This window comes from Temnothorax americanus, unplaced genomic scaffold, assembly GCF_048541705.1.
Source record: "Temnothorax americanus isolate GAGA-0224 unplaced genomic scaffold, ASM4854170v1 Scaffold68, whole genome shotgun sequence".
Classification (NCBI taxonomy): domain Eukaryota; kingdom Metazoa; phylum Arthropoda; class Insecta; order Hymenoptera; family Formicidae; genus Temnothorax; species Temnothorax americanus.
The window spans coordinates 429753-455000 of NW_027509790.1; the positions used below are offsets into that span (position 1 = coordinate 429753).

The 25248-nt window shown below is 41.8% G+C and overlaps 1 protein-coding gene and 1 long non-coding RNA gene across 3 annotated transcripts in view; one reads left to right on the forward strand and one right to left on the reverse strand.

The window, feature by feature from the left end:
* Positions 1–25248, reverse strand: part of LOC143905847 (uncharacterized) — a 122740-nt gene that overhangs the window by 36020 nt on the left and 61472 nt on the right. Inside the window, exons 2-3 of one of the 2 annotated variants that reach the window (XR_013259344.1) lie at positions 19199–19303; positions 12528–12722 (exon numbers count right to left, since the gene is read on the reverse strand). This is a non-coding gene — a long non-coding RNA (uncharacterized LOC143905847). Of the gene's footprint in view, positions 1–12417; positions 12723–19198; positions 19304–25248 lie in introns of those variants that run through there. The other variant, XR_013259343.1, reaches the window with a different exon arrangement.
* Positions 1–25248, forward strand: part of LOC143905846 (uncharacterized) — a 31456-nt gene that overhangs the window by 4577 nt on the left and 1631 nt on the right. Inside the window, exons 2-4 of the mRNA XM_077421478.1 lie at positions 21612–21875; positions 22727–22956; positions 23890–25248. The exon at positions 23890–25248 is cut by the window's right edge and continues 1631 nt beyond it. Coding sequence (XP_077277604.1) covers positions 21612–21875; positions 22727–22956; positions 23890–24231 — 836 coding nt within the window. The 3' untranslated portion in view covers positions 24232–25248. The remainder of the gene's footprint in view (positions 1–21611; positions 21876–22726; positions 22957–23889) is intronic.

Genomic DNA, 25248 nt, shown 5'->3' on the forward strand with positions numbered 1-25248 from the left:
ACACACACACACACACACACACACACACACGTCACGTTTCACGCGAAAATCTGTGATTACAGTATGATAATTTTATACGTAATCTTTTAAACGTAAATTACGCTTCACGGCGTCCCTTTTGATCGGGAGGATCAAGAGACACGGTAGTGTCTCGCGCCAAGTACACGCGGAGCGAGACCGATCTCATATACTGAAGGAACGATACTTAAGTTTCCGAGATTATTGTACGTCGCGAGATCTCTCCTCAAGAAAAATATGTCCGACCGAGGACGCGCGTATAAATTTCTCGAAACAAATATTTTTATTCCACGCTGTAGAAACAATGTCGCAATTTCAGTGTGTGTCAGAGGCAAGACCGGGCAATTTTTACGGCTGTGTGAAAATTTATTCAAATCGGTTATGTGCAAAACTCAGGGCGATCATGGTGTGTCATTTGTTTTCTCCTAAGAACGCGCACCGGCACGTAGTCCCCCCGTGTCATCGTAGGAGGTCGACGTCGCGGTCGAGAGGCTCGCGTAAACGCAATCCCCGACCTGCAGAGAAAATCCGATCCCGACAAGAAATCGTAATTGAGACGATTCGTTCGCTCCGCGCGCGCTGACCGCGACTACCGTGATCAAGCTTCCCTCGAGGCATTCGGCGAACGAATCCGTTTGTCGTGAGACTCGATCGATCGACGCCGGATATAAATCAAGCACGATCGTAGTGGAACCTAAATTTCCTGCTTGCTTCGAACAAAGAAACGCGATCGTTTTCGTGGATGGAAGGTACCGACCGGGTGGGAAAAAGAAAAGCGCTCGGGAAAGAAAGAAGAGACCGGAAAAAGAGAAAGAGAGAAAGAGAAAAGATCCGGTAGAAAGAAAAGGCGTACGGATGTGGACGAATGCGACGCGGCGGCGGGCAACGGAAGGAGATTATGCAAACGGCAGCCATTTCGATCGAAGTGCACTGCAAATAACCGCAGTTTTAACCCTATTCGGCTAAATGCACGAGAAAGGCCGGCTGCCTGTCGTCCATTAGAATATCGCGCTCAGACGCGTAATCTCAGACGTCCACAGCCGAACGTCGCGTTTGTCGGTGTTTGTCGAGAAAGCGGGGCAGACTTTAGGCCAGGTTTCATTAAAATTTTACTATTGGTTGACTCGCTATGTCATTCGTGAAATCGTCTTTTCTACCGCCGGTCTAAAGTTTCGTCGACGAAAGACTCCCTCGGTCCGTGAACAAAAGCTGATATATGGTGTTATCTATCTCTAAAATGACACAAATTGTACAAACTGCAGTATGAAAAACGATGTGATATAATATTATCAATATAAGTATAATATTTATGAAATATATACAGATGAATGAAGGAATAATGAAAGCCAATAATCGATCGATAAATTAATCTCGTCGACTTTATCGCAAATCGGGGCTTTACATAATCATTGCATAATCAATCCAGCGATAAATATTGCGTGTATTTCTAAAAAATGCCGCGACAAAAGTGCGCTTTTATTTTTATAAAGTAGTTAACAATTAAACTGCTAATACGTTGATTAAAAGTTATTATCGAACAAATTGATGAGCTGCGACACGGCGCGCTACCGTTTTGCAGGATAATACGCAGCGAGCATGAAAAGGGGGCAGTCACGCGAGATTACTGGTAATACCTGCTAACTGTAGCTACATTTGATTGTGATATCCACCTATTCGCAGTATTTTCAAGAGTAGCGCGCCGATAGCCTCATCCGGCTGCGCCTCTTTGGCGGTATTAGCGAGCGAGATTCGAACTCATGCCCGCGCGGATTAGAGTACAAGTGACTCCATCGACGCGCGAACGCTATTACCGAGAGAATCACGATGGCAAATGGCAAAAGTTGTTTCATCGGCGCGTTGAACAGACTGTAATATACGCGGTCCTATAATATACGCGAAACGCAGATTAAATATATTAAAGATAACCGGTACACGGCGGAAATGGTTGAAAAAAGAATCTCGCGCGCGCTTTAATTTATGCCGAGCGAAAATTTCGCGACGTGTTATTTGTAGCATTAATCGTCTTAAAATTAAAATGCACCCGAGGCCAAAAATTTTACTATTTATTTTACATTTGATGTGCGGCTCAGCTCGCCATCAGGCCGTCCTAAATTTCAACGTTAAATATTTCGCTCAGTTAGAAAGTTGCTGTGTAAAATTTTGAGAAATATCGATTCCAGGTACTTCTTTATAGTCCAGTCACTATGTACATTTAAAAAAGACATAATTCTGACCCAGGATTTTTCTTTTGGGGGGTGTTGGGGGGTTCAAGAAAAGCTTAATCTCAAGTATTCGACCTTTGTTTCCCGCTTGCTTTTTTTACGGGAGTAAAAAATGTGAAAAATGGTTTTTCCGCGATAACTCGGTTTCTAATAAAGTTACAAGGTCTAATCGGAGCTCATTTTAAAGTTTTTTTTACGCTCTACAAATTATGTCGTATGACATTTTTACGTATGATCGATTGTTTTCGAGACATCGAACGAGAAAAGGAAATAAAAAAGTATGAGAGATATTTAGTTTTTTTCTTTTTACTCATTATTGTCGTCCGAAATTGCAAAAATGCTTCAAATGAAACTTGTAGAGCGTAAAAAAACCTACAATTTTTATCTGTTATTCATTCCATTTCGTTGAAAATTACGCCTTGTAGAGCGCCTCAAAGTGGAGAGTCGTCGCCATCGCGTCAGCGGTAAAGTATTTCTTTCTTATAAACTTACTTCACACAAATATTGTCACTTAAGATATAAAACTGCACGCTTTCATGTATTCTTCAATGAAACGGTAAGTGTAATTAAGAAAACTTGACGGTTTCAAAATAGCTACAATAATTTCAGGCAGGCTTTGCAAGATTTATTTGCAACTTTGAGGCGTAGTGCGATATGGAATTTTCAACGAAATTAAAGTAATAAATAAAAACATTTTACGATTTGTATTGCTGTGCAAGTTTTATTTGAAGCGTTTATACAGATTCGGGTGCGAAAAACGATAAAATAGAAAAAAACGAACAAAAATGCTCAATTTTTCTTTTTCTCTTTCGATATCTCGAAAACTATCGATCGTACGCCAAAATATCACTGAACGTAACTTGTAGAGCGGGAAAAATCCTATAAAAAACACCTATTATGTTACTTTTTTGCGTCAATGAAGTCGGAAATCTTAGCGAAAGCGTTCGGTGCCGCGTATCGACGTAACCAACGCGCCGCTAACGCGATGACGACGACTCTCCACTTTGAGGCACTCTACAAGGCGTAATTTTCAACGAAATGAAATAAATAACAAATAAAAATTGTAGGTTTTTTTACGCTCTACAAGTTTTATTTGAAGCATTTTTGCAATTTCGGACGACAATAATGAGTAAAAAGAAAAAAACTAAATATTATTTCCCTTTCTCGTTCGATTCTCGAAAACAATCGATCATACGTAAAAATGTCATACGACATAATTTGTAGAGCGTAAAAAAAGCTTTAAAATGAATTCGACCTCGTAACTTTATTAGAAACCGAGTTATCGCGGAAAAACCATTTTTTCATATTTTTTACTCCCGTAAAAAAAGCAAGCGGGAAACAGAGGTCGAAAACTTGAGAATAAGCTTTTCTTGAGCCCCCCAACACCCCTCAAAAGAAAAATCCTGGGTCAGAATTATGTCTTTTATAATCCGTTTTTTTGTACATAGTGACTGGACTATTAATAATGCGGTCAGAGGCAGAATTGGGGCCATATTGGGTTGCGAAATTTTACGCGAAAAATTGTGCCGCAATAACAGAAGCTAGAATAAAGCCCAACGGCTTCTTGTAGTTTCCTGCGAACAGATGAGGAGGGATGTGAACTGCTGTATATGCGTGACGTGCGAGTAGGATCGTTCTAGCGAAGCTAGCATCAAGGGAATTAATTCGCTCTTATCGCCCCGCTACGATCGGTCGCTATATGAGGGGTTTGCGGTATTCCAGTCGAATTATTATCATGCTTAATAACATTCCGTGAACGGCGTACGTACGTACGTAAGTGCACAAATATTACAAACACCATGGTGAGGGACACACAGGGAATAACACGTGTCAGCTCATGGCGTTTCACATAAAGTCTCGAGAGCGCATATAACTTTTGTATTTTATAGTCACGTCTACAGAGCGCATCTCTTACAGTCACGAGCGAACGTCGTATAATACCGTTCAGACCGCGCGGATTCGAATTATAGATCGCGACTGATCATAAAGGAAACTTACCGAATAAATGCGCATATTAAATAGATTGCGAAAGAAACCTCTTCATTAATCAATCCAGTTCCAAAATAGCGAGCGACATGTTTTATGTATAATGTACAGTTGTCTGGCTCGAAGGAGAAAGTCCCGGGCTCAAAAAACCCGCTGTTTCATCCGTTCTATTCTCTTCGCGATTTATTCGCGCCACGTATTCATGCATATGTGATATTTTAAGACAGTGCCTTTCTTAAGCGTTTCTTTTTCCCGCGCCCGGAGGTCAGCGAATTATCGATCATCAGAAAATTAATAATTCGCCGGTGCACAATGAGCTCCGAGTCTAAGAACTCCCCTTTGTAAGTATCGTCCGTAAAATAATGCACTTCTCAAATAATTCCCCTTAATGGCAGCTTCTGTAGATATACGCGAGATTAATGATCTCGCAAGATGGCCTTTCGAATGGGGGTAGGGATAATAACACGGCGTGCTAACGGGGGCGCGCATAATGTAGGTCATTCCCGCGTGCGCGCGGAGTCGGTCGGACCCTCGTTTCGGTGTAGCCGGGGCGCGTGTTGGGAAGCAGAATATACACCCGAGCCCATCACGCCGGAGTGCGTCATTTTCATACGTAAACACGCAAGGGGTAAGGACGTGAGAGGGCGGATTAGGGAATGGCGCGCATCGGCAATAAGACAGATGGTTTCGCCGCGTTCCAGACTGCGCGTCGTCGAAGTACCTGCCGGAGGACCCCTCCCCCCCGTGCAATTCCGCCAGGGCGATGATTCTGGTCTGTTCCTGAGATAATTCTTCCCCCACTCCCGGTACAGCGAACGGCAAATCCAATCTCGCGCCGGCGATTAATTCGAAAGAGCTCCACCGTCGAGGACTTACACGATCTCGGGGAACTCCCGAAACTCGCTTAAAACTCTCGCTCGCGCATCGAGAAGACAGCTTATTGTAAAGTGGCAGACGACTGCCACTTTACAATTAGGTAACTTTATACCTAATGCCACTTATATCAATGCTATTTTAACCCTTTAAAACACATATTTTTTTTTACATACGAATTCGTTGAAACTTGGTATGCAGAGGGTATTGAGGTCGCTGATCACAAATTTGGAATCAGATTTTGCATTAATTTGCAACTTTTTAAAACTAATTTTCAATTTATTTTCTGGCAACTTTGATCCGTTATATTAAATCTACCATTTTGAATTTTTGTATTTTTATTTCATATTCAAAATTAGCAACTCAGTAAAATCTTGGATATCAAATTATGGTGTAAATTTGATTTTTTGCAATTTTAGTTTCCGCTATCTTATATTTTGATAATTTGAAAATTTTCAGTAACCCCAAAAACCTTTGAATACTTAATTTTAGTAGGTATATCACGTATAGACAAAATTTTTTACCATGGCATAGTACATTTTTGCATACAACAAAAATTGTTCGGACTCTTTGCGCCACTATATTGACTCAACATTGTGAATTTTGAAATTTTTTTTACAGATTCGGAATCGGCGACTCAAAACCACTTAAATACGATATTTCAAAAAAATCAGAGTAAAAGAAATATATTTTTTTCAAAAGACATATCAAATATGATATGTGCTTCAAAAGATTAATATATTACTTAATTATATTCATTCTTCACATCAAAACTTGCAATCAAATTATTATTTTCCCCTTTATAAATCGACTCGGTGAACAGCTGGGCGTTCACGTCTAGACAGACCACGCCAATTAGAAATTAACAAGTATTTGGCAATCAACGTATTAAGATCGTCGGGTCTCGAGAGTACTTGTATAATTCACTTCAAACCGCAGCCGCGTACCGGCAATCGTGTAGTCATGCACCTGCGTCATTTTGGAAGACATGACATATTATGTATTCATATGTGCTTAAAGATCTTACTGCTCGTTTGAGACTCGCGTTATCCGCCGACAACGCATTCGCCACAACGGATATCATATGTCGTGAATCTAGAAAAAAAAACCAGACATCACTCGTGCACGCGGATCTCGCTCCGGTGAAACTGGTGAAAGCGGTTTTTAAACGGCGTCGTGTATACAACCGTTAGTTTCGAAGTAAACGAGTCGCGCTCGGTCGGAATTGACAATGCGGAGCGACTCGATTCAATCGGCACGCACAATAGCGTACTTTCCCTCTGTCTCGTCCCTGCCCCCTCCTCATCCCTCTCTCTCTCTTCAGTCCCGGTGATGGCGTCTATCTCTCCGTGATATGCGCACCCGATCGAAAATATGGGGCATTAACTTCGCGAACGTCGGAATATATACCTGACCACTCGACAATGGCCGCAATTAACAATGGCACCCATAATAAAGGTGCGCAAACCGATACCCGCGATTATCGGTCAGTATATTGTGCGTACACATACACACGCATGTGCACATGCACATGCACGTGCGTCGCGTGCGGTTAATAGCGCCGTGGGACCGTTTCGTGACGGACCAAGCGCAAGTATTAATTTCATATTTGTTTCCGCACTTAATTACCGTAATCGGCCATGTCGCCGTGAACGGCCTATCGATCGATCGTTCTCTCACGCCGCTTGTCTCCCATTGAGCTATAAGCGCACGACGATGCACGCACCATGGCGTTTCGTAAGCCGCGGCAATTGGAGTAATCGAGATGAGTGTACTTTGCGTTACACGTCGTCCGCGTCTCCCCTTAACCCCGTATATATCTTGCCCCGAATCAATTCCGAATCGAGTGAAGAGAGAACGCGAACGTAAGTAAAGTAACTCGCGTAGAAACTCGCTTGGGAGTATTTTAATTTTCAGTGCTGATAAGTTTCTAAAAAAAATTATGATACATATTAATGAAATAAATTATTAGTCGTAAAATAAATTGTAAAATAATACATTACCCCGTTCGTCTCTATCCTGTTTACGTGATGGAAGGCGCGAGCTCTCTACGCGTCAACGCAGAATTTCCCCACAAGATTTTAACGGATGATTTCCTGAAAGCGGTCTCGTATTATTGCGCAGGGCATAACGAAACACTCGAAGCTCGATCCGCGATGTAGAGAGGTCCGCCGACACGTTAATGAAGCTCCGCGACTCGTGTCATAATCGCGTGCCCGTGATGACGTTAATCGAGTGGCTTTCTCGAGCATGGCATAATCGAGACAGAACAATAAGAGCGCGGCGGGGGAAAAAATCGCGCACGGAGGAGACGACGGGTCCTCTCTTTCACTCTTTCGAGCTAGCTGCGGCAGCGGCGCGACGCGTAATTGACAACGCACGAGAGAGAAAGAGAGGAAGGGAGAAGTAATTCCGTTTTGGTCCGTACATTCGATCGCCATTGTCCATGTCCACAAAACTGAGTTTTCCACGACCCGGACACGGAGAGCGAGCGAGAGGAGAAGATCGCATTTATTATTCGGCCGCGTGCTCGACGTCGCTCGCAGAAACAATAGGAAAATGAGAGGCGACGATACGCGCGGGCCCGGCACGTTGGAGCACCACTTTCGGCTGTCGATCTCGCGCGTTCGCTTAAAAGCTCCCCCTTCGCGTGTCCGATCGGGCATCCATCCTGCCGTATGCATGGCCACTGCATTTCGGCACATCCGCCCACAAACGATATAATCGACGGGGAAAAACAATCCCCGTCACGTGGACGTTTCGCGACGTGCTGAAGGTCCACGAAGTTTCAGACGCAACGTGATTGCAGACCCCTACGGTGTTTCATCTTATTGTTAGTCCAACACCTCGGAAAATACAGCTTAACCTTCCATTGTCCTCGTATGAGGCGGAGCAAAGTTCACTAAACTTGAGATTAGTTTTCTTTATAATGATTAATTAAATTTCAATCCAATCTCAATTCTAATCCGTAGGGTGATATGGGCTTAAGAACTGTGTTGATCTGAAAAAACAACGCCGTACTCTAAAAAGTGCTAACGTCGTTTGCCGAACGAGGGCATTGGAAGATTAATATCGCTTTGCGTTTTGGAAGACATTGTTAAATATTAAAGGCTAAAATTTAAATCAATACCTTTGCGTGAGTTAAATAACATTTACTTTTGACTACCGTGTGTGTGTGTGTGTGTGTGTGTGTGTGTGTGTGTGTGTGTGTGTGTGTGTGTGTGTGTGTGTGTGTGTGTGTGTGTGTGTCGAAATTTATTATTTTAACACAAAACACAATATTATTTTAACTCCAGTGATTTAGTTAAATCAACTTTATTTTAAATTAATAACATAGTGAGTAGGAGCAGCGACCTATAGAAAAGATTAAAAATGACTCGAATTGAGTATAATTTCACACTACGAATCAATAGTGTATGTTTTGTATCTCAAATACATTGTATATGATAATTTTACTCTATAATACCGTCTGGTTTCATTAATTATCAATATAACAATAGATATAACATATCGAATTCATTATTAGATAAATATTTAGTTTAGTTTGGTCGACTATCGCAGAACTTTGATTATATTATCGTATAGATCCTTGATACCAACAATCCACGCCATCTCAGGCTCTGGCTCCAATTTTTTAAATTTTAGAGACCGCAGATTCTGAAACACGCACATCTCGCTTGATTCTGCCCAATCGAAAAAATTGTTTGATTCCCGAATCGACAAATGTCATACACGCATGTCGCGTCGCATCTGATTTCATGCGAGAGATGTGAAAAAAAAGCGCGCATATAGAGCTTTTTCTCACCATTTTGCGGGCATCCGGGCGATCCGCGTGATTCAGCCGGGCGTCGCTAATGCGATTTGGTATACCCGGTCGATGATTGATTATTAAATTAATAATCGAATTACAAGCGTGCCCGCGGGCGCGTGCGAATGCGCGCGCGCGCGCGCACGCACTCGCACACACACACACACACACACACACACAGACACATACATTGCAGACACACGTACACGCGCGGATGCGCGCCATACAAACGCACGCCAAACGTATGCGCGCGAGCACATCTATGCATTACATTTCGAGTGCGCGTTGCGGTCGACGGCCAACGAGAGCTTTCGCTCAAACGCGCTCGCGATACGCGAGAAACACGCGTTTGCGGATTTCTACGCGTTGCTTGCAGCACGCGCGCGTGTATATGGCACACGGAGCGAGAAGCATTTGACCCGGATCGGAGCCGTTAACGATGCTTTTCGAAAGCGTCGCGACGAAAACGTTCGTATAGGACAGCACTCGGTGCGTCCGACAACGGAAGCTCTCTCGCCGCGATCGAACATCAAATGCGAACGTGCGACGGTCGACGTTGCACCGTCGTCGTCGTCGTCGTCGTTGTCGTCGTTGTCGTCGTTGTCGTCGTGTCGTGTCGTGTTGGAACGCGTCATTTACACAAAAGGTAGAAAAGAGAAAAGGAAAGGGGAGATTAGCCGGCCTAGAAGGGGCTCGGTAAGCCGCGTTTCCGCCGCAATAAAATTATAATTGCGATCCGGCACGTAACGAGGAGGGGTTAAAGCCCCCCGCTTACCTCGTTATTATCTGCTATAGTAAACATAGAGCCGGAGTATCGAGTCTCGAGGTAAGTAACTCTCGCATATACGCGCGCCCGTGATGCTCTCGCCCGGACGGAATTGTATCCCACGCAATTAGAGAGAACACACATGCGACATGCGAGGAATTAAAGGGAAAACGTAGAAAAATATGTAGGGACTTTCTGAGCGCGAGAAACACAATGGGAGGAACATGAGAGGGAAGAATAGAGAGAGAAAGCAAATATTATATCGCGCGCTGGATGGAATTTCCGCGCGCCGCGCCGGCCGCACGAAACGAATTAAGAACAATCGCGGCGGAGTTTCCTCTCGTTGCGAATTTGAGTGGTAATGCGGTATGGCCGGCGCGGCACACGGCGCGGCGTGTCTGCCTGGGCACTCGCTGCATGGCAATCCAGCCAGAGACAACGGGCGATGTCACAAGCGCGCTAATTGTGTACACCTCGCCGTCCCGATGGGACTTTATTATCGTGCCGATGTCGAGCACCGTCGTCACGAAAGGGAGAAAAGGCTGCATGGCGGGACAAAAAGCCGCGATAGGAGGCGCAATTAAAAATCACGGTCTGCCGCGAGAGCCGCGCTTGCGAGAGAGATAAGCGCAATTGACGAACGTGTTGCGCGAAACCTACGATAGCTCGACGGTTATCGCCCTTCGCCATCTCGCATTGCTGCTTCCAAAAATAAAATATATTTTTAACGTTACACATATATGCTGTAACTATTTTCTTCTGGAAAGAGATATAATTCTGCACGATAATGAAAATGATTATAGAAATACTTAGAATATATGAGAAAGCACACCAAATGTTAATATATATGAAAACAAACGACTATACTCTTTAAATAGAATTCAAATTAAAATTAATTAAAATTAAACTTTATATATAAATTGCTTCCTTAGGTATATTAGTTGAGACTTTATCTTTCATTGTACAATGTTATTGTTTCATTGCGGCGGCGTGATCTGAATATTCAATGCCAGAAGGATATTGTAAGAAGTGTAAAATAAGTAACTTTTAATTGCTCAAGATGCGTATTAAAACGCAGCGGGGAACCTAAATGTAACAATAAGTACGCGGCTGTTCGTGCGATAGCTTCTTATTAACTATGCAGATTAACGAGCTTATAGTTTCGTTGCGACAATAATAAACAAATTGCACGAAAGTTGGCGTAACGAACGAACGGCGACGGCCTCTGTTTCGCGCGCCTAAAGTTTGACATGCACGATATTACGAATACCTAGTCATATTTCGAGAGCATCAAGCTCGGTCCAATTGAGAGTTCCGCGGGCGTGCGCGCGCGCGCGCACAGCATTAATTAGGGGGGCTCAAAAGGGCCCCGGTACGTTACCCCTCTCCTTTCGCCGCAACCGCGATTGCTATCATCGGCAATCTCGTTATATGAAACTAGGCAACAGCGGATACGGTTATTCCTCTATTGTCGTGATTACTACCCTCCGCCCACATTGTCATTCCGCAGTCTGATGCGCCACAATTGCGCGCCCCTCCGGGATCCGCATCCAGAGGAGTGCGCAACGTTCGAAGCACGGCACTGCACAGCGACGACGATTTCAAAAGGACCGTATATATAAATGTGAGAAAAATCATTTCGAAAGGGAAACCCTCGAATGAAATTCAAAACCGCCCGCGCTTCGAGTTTCTCGTCGCAATAATGTTCCTTTGTTTAAAATCTACATTATCTACCGGCGACACTTTACCTCGGCGAAGAAATTGCGAGCTATTTTCACGATTGAATACTTATCGCGCTGTATCACAAAGCACTCCCGTTTAACAAGAAGTAAATCGTTTAATAAGAAAACAATCGCGAACAATATTAAGTTAGCAGTGTCGGCGTTCTCTCATTTTATTCGGGCAGCAAATTGGAACGTGGGAGCATGCAGCTCGCTCTCGAATCTTCTTAATCAAATACGCGAACAAACGCGGGCGAGATAGTCGTCATTTGAAATGCCTTTGAAGAAAGATGGGGCGCGCGCGGAGCAGGATGCGCGGATTACAGGAGTCGTCGTGTGGGGACCACGACCGAAAGATTAATTAGACAGATTTAATTACGTTTCCTTTTGCTTGCAACTTACTTTACTGCAGTTTCATTACCGTAAATTTGTTTTACTTCTGTCCCCCGTTGCTGTTTGCTTTACGCGGTAGTAGACAACACAACGCCGCGCCGGTACGTAATGCCGTATTGCGTTTCTTGCTCAAACGCTATACTTGCATCTGCATCGCGTCAGCGGTGCAGCTGCAGAGGAGAAATTTGCGAGAATGGCGGGGATCATTGAGCTCGCATAATAGACGAAATAACATCAAAGTTTGCCCTCTTTTTCCGAGTCCGTCGCGTATCTCGCTATCATTTATGCAAGTTGATTCGCCGTTTGCTCGGGTATCAATTTTTATTTAACTTTCCAGCCGGCGACGTTGTGTCCGTAACATTCCATTTAAAATACATTACGTCAAAGCATTAAAGATAATGCAGAAACGTCGCTTGTTAAACGGGACGATTTTAAGTTCACCAATATTTAACTTGCTTTAAAAATGGTAAGTATATATAGATCAAATCCAAAATACGTCAAACTATATATATATACTTAAATTATAATAGCTAAATCAAAATAACATACAACAAAAATTATTGTACTTAAATATTTTTTAAAATTGATTTTAAAAATTAATAGAAAAATATATTTAAAAAATACCAAAATTATAAAGAATATGTATTTGTATATTCGTGAGTTCTCTCGGCATCGTTGTTCGAATATCACGAACCTTGTCTCTGATCTGATTGGTATAAAGGGAGGTATGCGGATCATACCTTATAATACAACGCGGTCGGTTTGCGGTAAGAGACACCATAAATACTGTCCCGCCGATCTGCATCCGATGGTTAATTTACACGGAGGACGACAAAGGTCTCTCCTCGGCTGCGGCGTCCCTCGGACCGACCGTCCGCGCCCCGGGGGACACCGGGGCTCCTCCGTGCACCTGCATCGCCGCTTGGCCGGCGCAGCTGCAACACGGGAGAGAGTATATAGTGACCGTAACGGTAACCACACCACGCGCTGTCAGTATCACAGAGACAGCGGCCGGGCATGCAAGAAAACCTAACATGGGGTCGGCGCGCGCGCGCACGCCCGCGCCGGGTAAATTCGTAAGCAATTATCCGAACTTGGAGAAACGGTGCAACGATGGCACACAACGACGGCAGTGGCCCGAGTCGGCTATAACGACATTCCTTACTCCTCCCGCGGGATCGTTCCCGAATTAATGCATAGCCCGTAGCTGGAATACCGTGGTCCGAGGAGAGCGAGAGCGAGACCGACGTAGAATGGTCCGGCTTTATTGAGAAGCAATTATCGGACCGCCACCTCTCTCTCACTCTCTCTTCTCTCCTCTGCTTATCGCATCCGCCGTCGTTAGTCCCGAATTAAATCCTGCTCACGTTTTTCGTGCCGACGAACACTGCAATATCTCACGGCTTATACACAGACGACTTCTCCCTTTGGATATATCGATCACTATCGACGTAGGTCCTTCCGTGAAGAATGACAATCAATTAACGCTGCACATGAAAATAACGTATTGTCAGGGTTTTTATAATATATTTCTTCATAACTTTCTTCCCTCTGTGTTTTCTAAACTTTTTTTTTTTTTGACCGCGAGAGTTGTTAGGTGGATGATTAATGGCGATCTTTTGATGGAATTTGCCAGGTATCCAGGTTTCGATTTTGTTTACCTAGCGAGCGAAATTTACCTGATTTCACTATTGAACGAGCAATCAATTTCCGCCGTACGCAGATTCCGCGCTCGGTTATTACTTGTTCAATTGGAAACGATGTTAGTACGGTACTTAGCGACGAACGGCCCTCGGCCCTCGTTTGAGTACTTAGCGATTACTTAGCGAGGTGTCCATTTGCCGCGGTCTCCTCACGTCACACTTCATTTCTTGATAAAACGGTTTCGTCGGAACTGATTACACGCATACATACATGTACATCAACTAATTGGCTCGTTCCACAAAGATCTTCGAGCGATCATCATCGATCGATTATGTCATATTGTCATAGTGGTAACTATATAGTAACTCCCGTGAAACAGGAGACATTTTATATAGAAATACGAGACTATTAATAAACATGATTATATAAATAGTTTTGCATTTTAAGATACGTGATATGCACATATATCATTTATACTGTAAATATATACATGTACAGTAATGTGTAATAATTACATAGATACGTTTGTGATTTTATGTATATCAATATAATAAAGTTATACATTTTTCAAGAGGACCGGGGAGAATTTGATTGTGCCGTTGAAGGTTTAATATATTGTTCCTTTCAAATAACAGTATAGCCTTCAATCGCCAAGTACGTGAATAATACGTCTTTCGGGCTATCCAAAAGCGCTCTCGAGCGTTCGCAAAGAAAATGCTAAGCGGTACTCGAACGTTATTCGAATCGCAGCGCTTTTTGATGAACATCAATAAGACACTCCATTTCTCTCCCGGCTGACGACGGTCCGCGCATTGTGGGACACGAGTGCGTCGTAAAGAAACGTGCCTGCTCAGCTATATTAAAGGGGGCAATTGCGGGGACGGAGAGTAAACTGAACAATGTGGTCACTAATTTCAGCCAATTGCGGCCGCATGGCACATGTCCCGTCTACTACGATGTCCGTTCGCGCGCGTGTACGATTCGAAGTGAAATGCGTGTGCGTGCGTGCGCGGCGCTCGGTCACGAGCGGCGGCGAGTGAATTACGCGAGTGTATATAAGCGCGTTCGCGACGCGATAATTATTACGAGGGGAATTGCGCGCGCTCGAGGAAGGAAGGTGCACGTCGTCGGTCTCGCGACGCGTTCGATGGCGTAGCAACCGCCAGTAAACAATTAATACGACCAATTAAAACGGCCAATTACGCCGTTAACTGCATCCGCGTGTTCTTCGTAACGCTCGCAGCTCTAACACGGTCGCCATCGAAAGAATGGCCGAGATATAATTCTCCTTTAACGAGGAAGAGAAGCGTCCGTAGCGCATAACGGTCGAAAAGTAAGATAATGTATGAAAATGCTGGAATATGTAAATAATATATTCGAATTTTTCTAAATCTGTCGATTATTTATCTTCCCCAAATCTCGAAGCAACTACATACGTTTGACGAAATCATCGCGTTTATTACATGAGCGTATCGTGTAACACATGATAGTTTTGTGATTATAGTCGCGAGTATTCATTTTGCCCGTAGGAGTGGCCTGGGAGCTTTAATATACACGCTTATCGCGTCGGTAGTGAATATGCATATGCGATAAAGCCAGCCCCGACGTTTAAGATTACCCAAACTGATTGCGAGAGTGCGCGCTGCGTGGGAGCACTATTAAATGCGTCGCGCGCGCGCGCGTGTGTGTGTGTGTGTGTGTACGCGGAAAGGAGCATTACTCGCGTGAGCAAAGTGTTGGATGTGTGTGTGCGTGTGATGTGTATGAGTCACTTAAGCACAACGCTCGACGACGAAGCGGACGTCTCTGCTCCGGCGCGACGGCGAAGAACTCGCGCTAGTTTACTGGTCATTTGACTTCCCGACCCGCCCACATCTCGTAAAACGGTCCAGCCGTCTTCCCACAGCCGCTCTTGAATTTTCGAGCAATTCGTGTTAATCAGCCCTTCCCTCCTCGCCTCCCTTCAAGAAGACTACCTATATTGCTGTGTTAAGTAGCGAAGATTTTAATATCTTCAGGAACGCGCGCGGGCTATATAATACACGAAATCATATGGTTCTATATCTTGTTCGACAAATTTTTATTTTCTTGCACTTTCCTTCATGCTCAATATTACATGGCAATTTTGGATATGAGTTATAATGTATATATGTTTCTTCTATCAAAATAATATGCATATGCATGTGCTGATAAAAAAATAATAACAAATGCTGCTACATTTTTAAGTATCAAACATGTTTATGTTTAATTCGAATACAAAAGAAGATTATTTGAAAGGGATTACTAATTGCGATGTAATGATGGAACAGGTAATTGCAACGTGTTGTTTTTAAATTTCATATCGCCGTTCTTTTCTTGATTATACAGTGCTAATTAAAGGTACGACGAACGATCGATTTTCATGAATAAATGAACAATCGAAATTAAATGCAAGCAATTAACGGCAACTCGTATCGCAGTTTTGTTTCCGCGCCGTATATATTGAAAATTTTTTATTCAACTAATTTATATTCGTTTTTATATTCTAGCTATAACTATCAAACTAAAAAATCCGTACACACACACACACACATACATACATACATACACACACACACACACACACACACACACACACACAAGTAGAAACTTGCACATTGTTTCCTCGTAGTTTTTAATTGTGCAAGTAGAAACTTGCACATTGCTTCCTCATAGTTCCTAAGTGTGCAAGTTTTTATTTTATTCGAGGTATAATTATCGGTATTTATTTGTTTTGGCTTCCTCATAGAGGAAGCTTTGTTAGCAAAGGTTCTGATTTCACACTTAACTCTTTTGGGGACTGCGTAAATAATTATATACAAAAAATACTAAAATACTTGTCCATTTAAAAACTAAAACAATACTTTATCGATAAAAAAAATCAGCCCGATATTATAAATATTTGAGATAGCGATTTATTTTTAATTCTATTATATTTTCCAGTCTTTTCTACCCCTATTTCATATATAATTGGTTAAAATTTGGTTGATCAGATCAAGTTTTATAAAGCTTCTATGTATGTACGAATTCTTCGAAATTTCAAATGTGTGTAATACGAGATCTGATCAATCAATTTTAAATGAATTATATATGAAAATATGGGTAGAAAAAACTGGAAAATATAATAAATAAAAATTATCGCTATCTCAAATATTGAGAAAACAGCGCAGCGTAAAACACATTTTCAAAAAAAGGAAAATCTGCATAAAATCTATACCGGTAGACCGATTTCAATAAAATTGAGGAGGACATACTTTCTAGATAATCTATTTGTGTGCAAAAATTCAAACTGGTATCTAAAAATTGTAGAAGTAGATGCGTACAAAAATCCGTACACACACACACACACACACACATACATACATACTGTCCGGACATTTTTTACTAATATGATTTGTCGACATTTAGAACATTCTAAAACCTATTTCCTATCAAAACTCTCGAAAAAAAATTTTTTCACCATTACAAAGCCTTCCTCTATGAGGAAGCAAAAATGTAACAAAATGATATAAAAAATATTTAATAAATTTTATTTCGTATGTGCGTAATTCACGCAAATAATGTTTGCATGCAATAAATTATTCTAAAAGCTAAGAATTTAAGCAATGATTCGAAAGGAGTGACATATCTTGGGACTTAATAGGGTCAATAGTCTCGTTACGAAAGAATGAGAACTCGAATTACGAGCGCAAAAAATTTACTGCTATTTCAACTCTCACGCAAATAAATAGTTTCTGCTGCAACAAATCGTTTAAAACCGAACAAAACGGGAGAGCCCGAATTAACTCGCAACGGCTGCACCTGCTGTTAACATCCCGCAAGAAATTTCCCAAAATTGAACGTTTTACCGTGCCATAGATAGGGTGAAACGCGGCGCGCCCCGGAAAGTTTTCATAAATCGGGATGCGCATATAAGTCCCTTTAACTAGAAATGTATTCCGCAAACTCTCGATACTATAATGGCACATATTTGGAAAGAGAATTCAGTGAGAGATAGAGCAGATAGATAGCAAGAGAGAGAGAGAGGATCGAGAGATATAATAGATAGAGAGGAGAGAGGACAAAATAGAGACGAGAGAATGCGAGAGACAGATCGAAGAGATAAAATGAATGAAATGACTTTAGTAGCTTTCTCAGCTATTTTTACATACTACATATTTATACATACAACAGACGTAAACTCTTTAGCACACTTTTGAACATTTTAGTTCTCTTCGCATCTTTAATTTCGGCGTCAGTGACGTTATAACACATTTACCTCCTTCATAGAAAATTAAAGAATCATATAACCGTGTAACATAATGTACCTTTACTCTTTCTTTTGTATATCGATTTACTATACCGGATTTACATCCGCCTATCCTTTCTATCTACGGCTGTTATTCTTTAAAATATATTCTTTATGTAAAGTTTGCATAACGCTGTCAATGAGCTACGCTAAGACATAAAAAGGACAGATACGATTTTCACCGTTACTTACAAAGAGCGAAGAAACGAGGGGACGATGAATAGTCGAAACTTTTTATTCGCCGCGGTGTAAAACGCGCGGAATGGAATGAAACTCGAGGTATCGGCTTTGCATTTGATCAACCGTGCAATGAATAAGAAAAACTTGGCCGCGTTCGATGTATCGGAAGCTGTTGCGCCCGTAAGCCTGAATTGTAAGCTCGCACACAGCACAGCTACGGGCGAGAAGGCGCGCATACTGAGAAATAATAAAAAAACGGAAAATAAATGGTATGCCGATCATAAATTATTCATAATAAATCACTGATGCCCCCTTTTAGTTTTGCCATGCAATATTTGGAAAATTGCGACGTATTGTATAAAGCGATAAACGCGCGGAATGGAATAAAACCCGATTTTCATAAAATTTATTAAAACAATATAAAGGGATATATGAAGTTTTATCCACTTGATTGTAAAACAAAATATTAGCATGTGTTTTTGTACATTATATATATATATATATATATATATATATATATATATTACATTTAAAAGACATTTATTTAATAATAGGTATATATTAAGTTAATTCTAGAAAATGGCATCAACTCCGAAACAAATAAGATATGTATAAAAATGTAAAACAGTGTAACTATTTCATGTACTATTCATCAAAGGCTAATGTATAAAAATTGAGTAAACTGAGTCAATTATAACGGTGAAATAATTTTTCTCGAATAATCAGTGTGTGATCAAAATCATTGCGAAAGGATGAAAGAGAGAGAGAGAGAGAGAGAGAGAGAGAGAGAGAGAGAGAGTTGGAGAAAGGTAAAATTACACCCTTGTCGGATATACGACGTGGAATAAAATTCAAAGTATCGGCTTTGCATTTGATCAGCAGCGCGGTGAACACGGAAGCCCCGTGTCCTGTTCGTATTCGTCGTATTCGAACCCGCGACAAGGCGAATCAATCCTCGAACTTCAAAGGAATCCCGCACCGCTCTGATCCTTCGGGATTCCCCGATACGCGTGGGAGTCTTTAATCAGGGTACGCTAGTCGACGGCCCTCGGCGGTAAGTACGTCGACCTCGAAAATGGCCCCGCTCGCCATTGTCTTGAGAGCCGGGTCTGTCCGTCCGTCCGTCCTGTCGCGTGGCATATTAATTAAATCGCTAATTATTAAGCTAATTGCCGGTTTAATTGGCTCGCGAGAGAAGCCCGCGTGTTCGCAAACAGAAAAACAGAGGCTCGAGAGAAAGGACTGGCGGACCGCTCGATTGCGTGCGCCGTGATATCGTACCTTGAAAACACGCGAGTCAGCCGACAGACTATACCGACAATCCGAATAAGCCAACGCTAGATCACCGATCGTCGATCGTCTCAGTCCAGATCATCGTCCTATACCCTGTAACAATAACAATCGGTCTAAAATTAACGATCATTTTAAACGATCCTTTCAATTGTATAAATAATAAATTTAGGAACATGCTAAATTTGATTGTACCATGTCAGTTTACTTGTTTGCCGTTAACGTACTCGCAATTCCACGCATTTGCGCATTCGACACGCTGTTCAATATATTTACGTCTTTGGAATGTAAAGCACATTGGGGGAGCATTCGTATCCCAATACCGTACAATATACTTTACTCAATGCGAGACGAATACTTCGTATCAGAGGCACGCGCGGGAAAGAAGCAAGGTACCGCGGTTTCGTCCTGGAGTTTGCACTCCGAAACCAGCCGTGCTCGTTCGTCAGCCCTGCGGACTAACAGGCACGGGGTCAAAGGGGTCCGCGTGGCTCTATTGTGTTCTCGGTTAACTACTGCTTACTGTAACACAAAGCCCTGAAAAGCCGACAAATTATTTAAAAGGACTCGTTATTGTTCTGCGAAGCGAATAGTCAAACCGCCGCGAAACCACTTGTTAACCAGACAGGAACTGAGAAGAAAAACACACAGTCGCGCCGTATACACGTGAAGAAACGGGACTGTCAACGTTCATTAATGAAAACGTAAATTAATAATGAAAGCTATTAGGGAGGAACTATCGTATAAAGATTGGACGTGTCATAAGGACCGCGCGTCCATAAGTGTAAAACATCGTTGAACATAAAATTTCGACGTATATTGGTTTTGTGCTCCGGCTTGTTTAGCAGAAAAATACGTAGCAATATTCGAAACGATGTAAAACATCGATGTGCCATAAAATTGAGTGTTATCAAAATAGGGGTACTCAAAATAAATCAATAAATGCTATGTAACTATACCGTGTTCCGCGTGTGTTGACGCACGTGAGAAGAAAGAAAATAACTATCCCCGACGATTTTTTTCTTCTAATCTCCCGTTTTGTTAACGTCGTTGTGACCGTTGTCTTTAAATAAATAGGTGTACAAAAAATGGAATAACTTCTTATATTTTATATTGTTATAGTTTTATTTGCTATAGTATAATATTTCATGATATGAAAGCAAAACTGTCCTATAGTTTTCCAAACAACAAACCAAAAAAAAATAAATACATTATCAATACACGTGGGACACAAATAGTAAATAATATATTAGCAATCCATAACGGAATTCTGACACGATATAATGGATAGCTTAATAATGAATCTTGAGTGAGGTCACAAGAGAAAATAACTTCAAGCTTGTATCTACTTCTTTGCGAGTGAGTTTTCACTCAGCATAAATGTAACAGTATATAACTATTTCGAAATAATCGCGAATTTTACCTCAAACTGCAAGTGCCAAAAAAATCGTATATAGGAAAAGCTACTTTGGCGAATAACTGTCATTTTGTTCGCAACACCCTCATTTTGGGATGAGATACAGTAAAAGATACTTTTGAATTAATTTCTCTCGGAAAATGGCATTTATAGCTCTTTTTGTTATCAAAGTTTCGATTACATAAAATGATGACGTATGTTGTTATCACATCATGTATTATTTAGTGCACAAAAGTTTCCTGCAACCTTTGTAAAACGCACATACATTATCGACGCGATGAGAATAACTGCGGATGAATTTTTTGTTTGCATTCTGATGAAGAGGTTTGCACGATAATAATTGGCTCTCACGACCATTTTAAATTTCAGGCCGCTTTGGCGTGCTCAATTGCGTTCGGTTGATCGAATATTTTTAATTACCGCTGTATTTGTCCCGATCGCTCTGCGGATGCACGCTAAATAAATTAATGCACGATAATGTCAATTATCACGGAGCCCTTTCCCGCTGAGATTTCCATTTGCGCGGGTCGAAAATTTTCCACTAATAACTATATTTTCCGAGATCTTTCGGGAGTCGAGATTTCAACGTCGGATTAATTTTTTATAATTACCAGCCAATTAAATTATTCGAATTGTGTTCCATTGTATCATCGTACAGAGTAACTGAATTAAATTCTGGGATTTATTTCAGCGTATAAGATATAATAGAAAGAAATAAATCAGGACAATTTTATTATCATATCAGTATTGGATTTCAATATTAATCTAGTTATTAAATCCTATTAGCAAAACTTACTTTTATTTAGATATAAATACATTTGTTTTTGACGGAAGATTTGCAGCTTAAATTAATTCAATACTTTAATATTATTTGTATTCCAACGACGCTTAATATTATTATAGCGCACTCTGTTTATGCTATTACGATAGTAAATATTTAAACGTACAGAAATGTAAAAAAAATTGTTCGTGCTTTTTGTTGCACAGGTGTTGCCGGATTGGAGATACGAAAACTAGAAGTGCCCAGTATCGCCGATCCAAGATGGGAGAGGGTGATACTCAAGTGCGAATACGATCTCGGCGGTAAGGATCTGTATTCGGTAACGTGGATGAAAGACGGCCAGGAGATCTTCAGATACATGCCGAGATCACTGACGCCCAAGCGACCTCAAAATATCAGCGGGTTGTACATCGACCTCAGCCAGAGTGACCACAAACAAGTGACACTTCTGGGCCCGAACACCCGCAAAGGTGCGCGACAAGCGAGAATTACAAGAGCACATCCACTGTTACATATCTCTCGTGTGAAAAAATAAATCTCTCCTGTACAATTTCAATCATTTTTGTAGCAGAACGTAATTTCGAGTATAGACTATTTGGAGAATTAAAGTTAATGTCGAAAGTTCAATGATTTATCTCAGATTTATCTCAGATATTAAGGCTCCTGGTCCCTGAGCCGAGAACTCTGCGTTGACGGTGGCGACGCCACTCTCTCCTCTCACTCTCTCCAATGGAGAATTCTGTCTTGTGACATGTTGACAACCTATTTTGTTGTACGTGCTATTTCTTTATTATTTGCTCTGTGCTTGTGCTCTAACGTTTAACGTATTCGTGAAACTCGTAAAATTGGCCGAAAAGTAAGATTTGCATGCGGAAGAAACGTTTTCACCTTCTTTCGATAGTCGTTAAACGGCTGTTTTTCCCGTATGTTTAGGCTTCGTTTTATGGCTGTTTGTTTATTGTCGAGGGAAAAGGGTAGTTTTCGGCCAATTTTGGAAGTGTTCTGAAACGATCTATAGTGATGTTTTATTGAAATGTCTTTTTATTTGAAAATGGCATGCACAACAAAATTGGGTTTTCCTCGCCTCGATAGTAAGAATCCAATATGGCCGCGGTGACTACCCAGGAGCCTTAATGATATCTCAGTTTAGTGAAGTCGAAGTTAATAATCTAAAGTTGATAATCGGTTCTCTGATGAGTCTTCAAAAGAATCGCGTTTTTAGCATCGTTTATTCAGATATATTTATAAAATAAAGAAAATGTTGTTTTTTTTTTCGCCTTTTTTAAGCTTATATCTGTTTTCTTTGTCTTGATATCACCAGGTAAAGTCGAGTTGGCGGGGTCTTATGGCTGCGAGGTGTCATCCGAAGCGCCGAGTTTTGAGACAGATTACAGAGAGGCGAACATGAGCGTGGCTGTGCCGCCTAAAAGTGCTCCGGTACTCGAGGGGGTGCGACCTTCTTACGAAGTCGGCGAGATCCTCCAAGCGGAGTGCACGTCGGGCTTGAGTTACCCTCCGGCAGTTTTAACGTTCATTTTGAACGGTAAAGAGGTGAGTCGATGATATTCGTCGAGCGAGGGTTTCAGTTAAATTTTCGTGGGGGTCACATGAATTCAAAGAGACGATCGAAGACAATCTTCCGAGATTGCATATCGTATATGTATATGAGGCACGTTTATAAACTTCCGCTCGCGCATTGAAATCGATTTTGTTGGACAAAGAAATAACTGTTTTATTCTAAAAACAATTGTTAATCAAATGCAGATTTTCAGTTTTTTTAAGCTTGAATTTGACTTTGATAATTTAAAAAACTTATTAATACATTTTTATTAAAATTGACCGGAATATTTATCCCTGAAATATTATTTAGCTACTTTTAGGCCATTTTAGGGCATCCTATATCGTCGGCAGAACACGAAACGAGCGAAAATTTCGTAATTAATCGCGCAACGTAATCCAAAGCTCGCTTCCGCGGGCTGTTAAGCGAGTATGGTGAACTAGGAACCACATAACTCCCATTATTCAATGCTACGCTGCGCACGTCATTCGCGAGAAGGTACTACTCGGTTTATTCAACGACAATTTGTCATCAAGCGAGGCCAGTTCGCACGGGCATTTTTATTTCGCCCGCTAACCGGCCGCATTTTCAAGTCTCAATAAATACAGAGAGCTACGAGCCACAAATTAATTCCTCGAGAATAAACTCGCGCGCAACGGGATTGCTACGCTGACAAAAATATACTGTACAATAAAAATCAGACAAAATTGATATAACAAACGACGTTTTAGAGCTGTCACCATTTCCTTCAAGAGACTCGATTAGATTTACAATCGAAGACCGAAATTAGAATCTTCCTTTGCAATCTTTTTTAATTATTAGATATTTCGGAAACACGCGCGGCTACAGCATAAATCCTACCGCCATTGAAGTTAAAATATACGGTCTCCGTAAATTACAGTTTTAAGCTCTGTGGCTGATTCTAGGTGAACAGAGCCTTAACCAAAGACTTGCGGGGAGGTGGCAACATAGACGGAAGGCTGCTCTCCGCGACGCGGTTGGGCCTGACAATGCGCCTGGAACGGCATCACTTCTCCGGCGGCAGCCTGACTCTGATCTGTCAGTCGACACTACCGGGAATCGCTGATGACCAACCTCTCAAGACCATCGAGATTGCCACTCTCGCCGCCAGCAACCAGCGTCTCGCCCAAGAACCCCCCAGATCGGGCGCAAGGTCGAACGTCGAACTCTACTCCATTTTAACTTGCTGGACGATGACCGTGATTCACGTGATTCATTACAACAGTCTCAGACTTCTGCGTGTTTAATATATGTGTCGGATATGCCGGTTGCGCAAGTTCGCGATCGACAACGCTGGAGAATCCGCGGCGCCGACACCTTTAAAAGTACGTGCTAATTAGTGTATACGTCTCTACACGTTCTCGCGATCCAAGAAAAAACGTATCGCGTGTCATCATCGGCTTATCTCTGATGTCAATCGAGTGCGGCACACAACAGTGCGTCCCGAATTTTCGCGCAATCTACACACACGTTTCGCTCGCATGTGTGCACAGTGTTTAGAACACCCCGTATATCGTATATAAGTCGGAGATATAGCAATACAACATTGGCTGCGTTCGGGGAGCGCGCTATTAGCGCTATTTGCTTATTCTATCCTTGTTCTACCCTTGATGAGCGATAAAGATAGAATGATGCAATAGCGCTAATAGCGCGCTCCCCGAACGCACCCATTTACCGTAAAGTAGGTTGGAACGGCGGCGGGCGCACGACGATTGTACATAGTGTATAATTGTGAATTAGCATTACAAATTGTCGTGTATAATTAAACGGACGGAAGGACCGCGGAGGATGACGGAAGGAACACGATGAAAGTAATAACGTGGAGATATATCGGGATTCGCGCGCGAGAGGAGGCTAACGCGCGGCTAAAACGTCGCGTCCGAGAGAAATATATATCTATATCATTCGTCAAACAAAAAATATCGTTTAAGAAACATAAGTGTATACGGGTCGTAATCCTAAGTACGGCTCAACCTCGGCGTACGTAGCATAAGTATGTGGTTAATTCGACTATATTCTCCACATCCGATCTTCCTCAGCGAGACATGAGAGAGAGAGAGAGAGAGAGAGAGAGAGAGAGAGAGAGAGAGAGATTGATTGATTGATTGATTGATTGATTGATTGATTGAGCTTTATTAGCCTTCTCGGCTATTTACCTAACTCGGTTTTTCCTAAAATTAAATCCTCTACATGAGGTACAATTAAATTCTTTATATTTATCTCTCTTTTTTTATTCATATTAAATCCTACTTTAAGCCATGCAT